This window comes from Artemia sp. Qi Xiang Cuo, chromosome 6, assembly GCF_049724085.1.
Source record: "Artemia sp. Qi Xiang Cuo chromosome 6, ASM4972408v1, whole genome shotgun sequence".
Taxonomy (NCBI): domain Eukaryota; kingdom Metazoa; phylum Arthropoda; class Branchiopoda; order Anostraca; family Artemiidae; genus Artemia; species Artemia sp. Qi Xiang Cuo.
In genome coordinates, this window is record NC_142799.1 from 13,646,620 (window position 1) to 13,655,030 (window position 8,411).

At 31.6% G+C, this 8,411-nt stretch overlaps 1 protein-coding gene across 1 annotated transcript in view; it reads right to left on the reverse strand.

Moving 5' to 3' along the window:
- The window catches only part of TBC1D23 (TBC1 domain family member 23), a 76,017-nt gene extending 68,313 nt beyond the window's left edge, over positions 1 to 7,704 (reverse strand). Inside the window, exon 1 of the mRNA XM_089090497.1 lies at positions 7,573 to 7,704. Coding sequence (XP_088946623.1) covers positions 7,573 to 7,613 — 41 coding nt within the window. The 5' untranslated portion in view covers positions 7,614 to 7,704. The remainder of the gene's footprint in view (positions 1 to 7,572) is intronic.
- Positions 7,705 to 8,411: the final 707 nt, after the last annotated feature.

Genomic DNA, 8,411 nt, shown 5'->3' on the forward strand with positions numbered 1-8,411 from the left:
GTACATCCATATCTATTATATTGTTCTTCAGTATGGTCGTCTACTTTCGGAACGCATCTTCTGCCCCTGCGTGTACTACAAAATTCGGCAATAAGGCTTTTGATTGGTAAGGATAATAGAGGATCATCTGTTCGTAATGAGTTTATGACGCTGAAGATTCTACCGGTATCGGGTCTTTTTAAATTTTATAAAACACAGTTCATGTTTAAGTATCTTTATGGTAGTGTTCCTGTTTGTTTTAAGGGAATGTTTGTGAGTGGGGGTGATGTTCATGAGCATGGAACTAGAAATTTGGAAGAATTTCGAAGACCGATTCCGCAAGCGACAAGATCATTTTTTCTATCCGTCATGCCGGTCCGAGTGCTTGGAATAGTTTACCAGTGGAACTTAAATGTGTGGATGACCTGCTGCTGTTCCGTAGTTTATTGAGGTCGTATTGTTTAGTAATTTATTATTTTTAATGAATTGGCTAAAAAGGGGGGGGGGTACGTGATTATTTTCAAGTGGCTAAGTATAGTATGTTAGTATTAGTTTTTGAGTTGGAGGGCAGAACTTGTATTTGTATTCATATTAAATGAAAAGAGTTATTATTTTGGATCTTATTTTGTTATTATGATTTTTTATGCGTCTAGAAGGGATTACCCCCGCACAAGCTTGCTTCTGGGGGTATTTTGTTTGTTTGTTTTTTATGTATATAGTAAAATAAATCCCAGTTATAAATTGAAATTGAATTGAGTAGCCGTGCTGGTAGTAGCTTTAGCACTGCTTAAGCGCTAGTGCTGGTAAGAGCAGTAGCCTACTCTTAGAGCCTGTAGTCCGCCACAAATAAACCATAAGTGATCACAGCCATGTGGTAGAATACTGGTGCCAGCAGTTACCCTGTGGTGCAGATCAAATGTTTACCCTTCTTTCATTTTTGAAGTATATTTCTGTAGTAATATGACTATGAGAAGCAACAAGTAGCTTTATAGTACCATCTAGGTTTGATCAGATGCAAGTCTTGAACTTTTTCACAAGACATATGACCTAAAAGTTTTGAAGGGGCAGCAACTTCAGACCTCATACATAAACTGAAAGAAAGAATTCAGATTAAAAGTCTCAGACAGTTCAGAGATTTGAAAGTAACATTCGGCTCTTTGTGTATGGTCATCTTTGTTGGCAAGGGGCTTAAAACTTTACCTAGTTGAAATACCTATCATTGGTCCCCAGTATGTATTTTAGGCTAAAGCAAATAATTAGCCTACAGTTCTTTTGCTTTCAATACACTTAAAGGTAAGTAAATGTCCATAACCTCCACGAGGTTACATAGCGATTACAAACAAAATACATCCCAATAACGTAGTTTTTCAATAATTACAATCAAGAGTTACTTAACTGCAGCAATATGATTCTGAAAAGTAAGGGATGGATACATAGTACCAAGTAGATTCTATAAGATATTGCTGCAAGTTTTAATCCATAACAATACCAAAGATTAAAACGGTTAAGTTTCAAGTGGCTAAAAAGTAAATACACATCTTTTAAACCCCTTCTTATAACATGCGTCATCTTTGGTGATGAAGGGTTGGCATCTTTTGCTTGTGGCTGTACCTATTAATGGACTCTGATGCATTTGAGGATACAAAAATTCGGTTTCGTATACGCAACAGACAGGGACGTGTGAAAAACAAAGGGTTTAAAGGTTAGAGTAAGGTCGTCTTCAAACAAAAGGCATTAGAAACTTGTGGTGATTAGTTACATCCCTACTTGCGTGGCCTCGTAGTGATTTCAGGGCCAATCTGTCATGAGTTTCCTTCACCTAACCATTACTGCTAACGACGCTGCAGGGTGACCTAAGGAGTTGCACTTCTCGAGGATATTATAACCAAGTAAAAAACAATGTACTACACTCGGTTCTAATTCAGGGATATTTCTTCTGGGTTTTGTTTATTTTGGGGTTTTTTGGAGGCTGAAAAACATCTTTCTAGCTAAGCTATCTACTATGAGCTGCCTCCCCACTGCAGTATGATATTCTTAGGCGTGAATATATAACAAGACATAGGTAATAGGCTTGAGTTCGCTTGGGCAGAACATCGACTTTTGTTGATAGAAGAGAATCGCCTAGTGTCGAAAACCATGTAGTGACCAAGGTGGGTCCAGGTTTGCACAAGGCCTCTATTCAACTAGAGTCTAAAGCCTACTGCGCCATTAATTTTATTAATCCTTCCCAAGACTGTTCAAGATACATATAGTTTTCATTACAAACAAGCGCTTGGCTACTGCCTGCTTCCCTAACAGTAAAAGTCTAAAGTCAGGTGCGTAATTGGTGCTTTACTGAAAATGAATTATACTACAAATATTTTCTTTTGTTCATATTGCAACATTGAAAATCAGATGAAAATTTAAAAGAAATGAAATCTTGAACTAATGAGTATTCAGCAATTAATATCATTACATATCCAACATTCAGTTTAATTTTATTAGTTCTTTCCAAGACTATTCAAGATACATCTAGTTTTCAGTAAGGCGCCAATGACGTAGTAGATCTTAGACTTTCACAATTGGGGAAGGGGGCAGTAGCCAAACTCTTGTTTGTATTATTTTTGTTTATTTTAAGCTTGATTTGCATACTCCATTTAAGTTTTACTAGTTTCAAGATTTAATTTATTCATTCATATTAGTACCTATTGTATGTTTGTTTGCTGTGTTGTTTATTTAATTTCTGTTCGTTTTGGGTTTCATTTATTCCTTAATTGTAATTTCTGGTAGTTCTGAGCTTGAATTATTATAAGTTTTTATTTCTGCTAATCTTAAGTTTAATAGGGCCTTTACTTTTCTTTGAAAAACTTCTTTTTCAGAAATTTTTTCTTTGGTTAATTTCTGTTCGTTTTTGATTGCCAAAGTTTCAAGTGTTTCAAAATTCCATATTCCAAAATGAATTTTTCTTTTCAACATCAAAGTTCCACGGAAGTATCAAAAACTAGTATGAAAGTAGCAATGAGCACCTTACATAGCTTACAGCCGTTGCTCTGTAAATCAAAGTTGTCCGTAAATCAATAAATCCATGCATCAAAGTAAAAAAAGCATCAAAGTAAAAATAAGCCACTTGCATAACTCACAGCCCTTTCCTGGGGGCCAGGGTTGGGGTCAACCCAGAAGCACTTATTTGGCCTTTGGACTGTTTTGAACAAAATGGCTATCTACAAATTTTGACCAGATGCCTATGAGGAAAAGCGGTGGGAGGGGGACTGGTTGGCCTTTCATCAGTTTTGATTCTTAGAAAAAAACTAGATGTTTCAATTTCCAGTCGAGTGAGCCTCCTCCAAAGTTAACACAACAACCCCTTCCACAAAAACTTTAAATGTTAACAATGGGCAAGTTGCATAAGTTACAACCTTTGCCCTGGGGGTTGTGGGGGATTTTTCAGCCCGTAAATTATAGTTATTTGAATTTTGAACAATTTTGAACAAAATGGCTGTTTCAAATTTTATCGGATGCATTTTGGGAAGAAAGGGGTGAGGGGGGAGGCTGATTACCTTCTGATCACTTTCGACTCTTAAAAAGGGCATAAGAAATTTTGATTTCACATCAATTGAGCCTCCTTCAAAGTTTATACAACTACGTCTTCCATAGAAACTTTATATATTAACGAAGGGTAACAAACATGCTTCTGGTGGTAATTGCAATATTAAAAAGAGCCCTACAACTCTTGATTTCCAATTGTCTAATGTCTTTCCTTCCAATTGATTCCCTAATGTCTTTTTATGCTCTTTCATAATTCAATAATTGCTTCTGGTGCTAATTGCATCTTGAGCCCTTAAAGAGACCCTAAAGGTATTTGATTTTTTTTTTTTAACCACACAAAGAAGTTACAACACTAGCTAAGTTATTGAAAAGTGGTTAAAAACATATCACTAGTTTATAAATAAGTTGTTCAAGAGTAATATATTCCAAAAATACTTATTTATGTCAATTCAAACCTCATTTAATGGCAACTTAGATATAAACCATTTTCCTATCATTTTAAGTTTATCTTTATTTTTATTTTTTAAGTCTACCTAATTTATAGAAAAGCGGTTAAAAACATACACTAGTTTATAATAAGTTGTTCAAGAGTAATACATTCCAAACATACTTATTTATATCAATTCAAACCTCATTTAATGGAAACTTAGATGTAAACCATTTTCCTATCATTTTAAGTTTATCTTTATTTTTTAAGTCTACCTAAGTTATAGAAAAGTGGTTAAAAACATATCACTAGTTTATAAATAAGTTGTTCAAGAGTAATACATTCCTAAAATACTTATTTATATCAATTCAAACCTCATTTAATGGCAACTTAGATATAAACCATTTTCCTATCATTTTAAGTTAATATTTTTTTTTTTTTTTAAGTCTACCTAAGTTATAGAAAAGTGGTTAAAAACATATCACTAGTTTATAAATAAGTTGTTCAAGAGTAATACATTCCTAAAATACTTATTTATATCAATGCAAACCTCATTTAATGGAAACTTAGATATAAACCATTTTCCTATCATTTTAAGTTTATCTTTATTTTTTAAGTCTACCTAAGTTATAGAAAAGTGGTTAAAAACATATCACTAGTTTATAAATAAGTTGTTCAAGAGTAATACATTCCTAAAATACTTATTTATATCAATTCAAACCTCATTTAATGGAAACTTAGATATAAACCATTTTCCTATCATTTTAAGTTTATCTTCTTTTTTTTTTAAGTCTACCTAAGTTATAGAAAAGTGGTTAAAAACATATCACTATTTTATAAATAAGCTGTTCAAGAGTAATACATTCCTAAAATACTTATTTATATCAATGCAAACCTCATTTAATGGAAACTTAGATATAAACCATTTTCCTATCATTTTAAGTTTATCTCTTTTTTTTTTAAGTCTACCTAAGTTATAGAAAAGTTGTTAAAAACATATCACTAGTTTATAAATAGGTTGTTCAATAGTAATATATTCCAAAAATACTTATTTATATCAGTTCAAACCTCATTTAATGGCAACTTAGATACAAACCATTTTCCTATCATTTTAAGTTTATCTTTATTTTTATTTTTTAAGTCTACCTAAGTTAAAGAAAAGTGGTTAAAAACATATCACTAGTTTATAAATAAGTTGTTCAAGAGTAATACATTCCAAAAATACTTATTTATATCAATGCAAACCTCATTTAATGGCAACTTATATATAAACCATTTTCCTATCATTTTCAAGTTTATCTTTATTTTTTAAGTCTACCTAAGTTATAGAAAAGTGGTTAAAAACATATCACTAGTTTATAAATAAGTTGTTCAAGAGTAATAGATTCCAAAAATACTTATTTATATCAATTCAAACCTTATTTAATGGCAACTTAGATATAAACCATTTTCCTATCATTTTAAGTTTATCTTTATTTTTATTTTTAACTCTACCTAAGTTATAGAAAAGTGGATAAAAACATTTCACTAGTTTATAAATAAGTTGTTCAAGAGTAATACATTCCAAAAATACTTACTCATATCAATTCAAACCTCATTTAATGGCAACTTAAATATAAACCATTTTCCTATCATTTTAAGTTTATCTTTATTTTTATTTTTTAAGTCTACCTAAGTTATAGAAAAGTGGTTAAAAACATATCACTAGTTTATAATAAGTGGTTCAAGAGTAATACATTCCAAAAATACTTATTTATATCAATTCAAACCTCATTTAATGGCAACTTAGATATAAACCATTTTCCTATCATTTTAAGTTTATCTTTATTTTTATTTTTTAAGTCTACCTAAGTTATAGAAAAGTGGTTAAAAAGATATCACTAGTTTATAATAAGTTGTTCAAGAGTAATACATTCCAAAAATACTTATTTATAGCAATTCAAACCTCATTTAATGGCAACTTAGATAAAAACCATTTTCCTATAATTTTTAGTTTATCTTTATTTTTATTTTTTAAGTCTACCTAAGTTATAGAAAAATGGTTAAAAACATATCACTAGTTTATAAATAAGTTGTTCAAGAGTAATACATTCCAAAAATACTTACTCATATCAATTCAAACCTCATTTAATGTCAACTTAAATATAAACCATTTTCCTACCATTTTATGTTTTTCAAATGCCATTGACAAAAATAGTACTGAATTTTGCAATTTGAAGCTTTGCTGTTGACAGTTAAGGGTATATTCCAATTCAGAGTATATATTTGCACATTATGGGGTGGGGAGGGGATAAATTTTATGGTAAATTTGCAGTGGGCCATGTAATTTAGCTAGGATGAAAGTGAAAACATCATTTGATGTTTTTTAAAGCTCTTTCATAATTCATATAAAATACCTTTGGGGCCACTTTAAGGGCCCAAGATGTAATTAGCCCCAGAAGTGATTATTGGATTATGAAAGACCATAAAAAAAGACATTGAATGATGTTTCCACTTTCATCCTAGCTAAACTATAGTGCCACCTAGAAATTTAGCTGGTAAAGTTCTACAAAATCATATTATTGAGTTAGGACTAAAGTGAATGCACCATTTGATGCCTTTTTTTATGCTGATTACAAATATAATAAGCATTTCTATTGGAAATGAATTTCAGCCCCCCCCACCCCGCTATGTGTCCAGTGAGGGTTAGGGTGGGTCTATCCTCTATAGGGGGGGATGAAATTAATTTCTGATAGAAATGCTTATTATATTTGTAATCAGCATAAAAAAAGGCATCAAATGGTGTATACACTTTATTCCTAACTCAATAATATGATTTTGTAGAACTTTACCATTTAGCCTAGGCTACCAAAAGTTTGGGGGGGGGGGACTTTTCCAGAAAAAATATTATACACCTTCTGGAAAGCTACTTTGGTTGCTTTATATCACAGTTTATAGAATTATCCAGTAAGTTTATCACAGATCATTTCTGGTCTTTGTTCTTGGTGTGAACAAAAAGCTCCTCCCACTTATTTGTTCACTTATGGATCAGTGTGTTTGTGTCTATCAATGAGAAATGGTTACAAAGTGCATTAGGCTAGGCTATTTGTAATAGCGGGTTTCCACTTATTTCTGATTGTTTTGCATCTAACTTGTCTACCCATGAAAAGATCTAATGCCACTTATGTTTTTACATTCTTTGGAGCACTTGCACCTCAGTCCGGGTTTTTATAATGGGTGAGATAGGGATTGATCATAGGCTACTGGATAATTATATAAACTGTGCTTTATATCTTTACCTGGTCTTTCCTCTCCCCAATAGGGCTGATTGCAACCCAAGCATAGGCTAAAGACAGAAAATTGTTAATTTTGTGGTTTAAACAATTTATGTGTGGTCTTTTTGGATCAATGGTAATTCTTATTAAATGGGCTGGGATGTATTTAAGAAGTTTGGCTAGCCCAAAAGAGCATCAAAAGATACATTGAGTTTAATTTCCCTATGTGGTTAGAAAAATAACTAACAAAAGAGAAAATATCAGTTATAATTAACATTTGGCATGCAGCCTAGCCTATGTTTACCAATCATTGGCCCAAATTGATAATTTTTTAAGACAGTGGGCAGAACTTTACTAATTTCAATCCCACTTTAGAAAGGAACTGACCATAAAAAAGCATGCTCTTCTTTTTCATCATTATTCCTCATTTTAGAGACAACCTAGGACGTCAATTTTTTTAATATTCCAATATCTGATACATTTCTTCCAAAATAGATGTCTGCCGACATGACAAATTGAATTATCCACCAAGCATAAATGGTGATTTGTGGTAATTTTACTCTTGGTAAATAATTTGATTTTATTTCGGCTTATTTTTGATTTAATAGAATGATTTACTTTTCTTTGAAAAGCTCTTTTTTTTGGGAATATTTTTTTAAATCAATTTCAATTAGTTTTTTATTGACAGTCTTTTTCATGGAAAAAACGGCTTGCGATTTATCGAAGATCACACTGCCTTTCTATGACGCACAAATAAAAGTTCGAATAGGGATAAACCTTTTATTAGATAGTGAAAAAACAATGACAAAATATTCTTGATACCTGCTGATGACGGCCACTGTATGTGTGATCGAAATATTTAGAATTTTGGTCATTGTTTTCGACTGTCTAATCACAGGATTTACTCAATTTGAAGTGTTATTTGTTGTTCATGAAAAAAAGAAAATAATATTTTATATATTTTCGGTTTTTTTTTTTTAAGAATCCATTGTTTGGTTTGCCATTTGTATGCTGAATTGAATTTTTCAACAATTTTTTAAAACATACACCTTTTTTAAAATCTTGACACATATAGTATTGTTTAATTTAGTTTAAACCTTCTCTAGTTGATCCAAATAATAAAACTTAATTCCATTCCCAAAAATTATATCCATGTTCTTTGACAACCTGGATACGCCTATACTCTTTTGGTTTGGGTAAATTGTCAGCTGAATACCCTCAGTCCT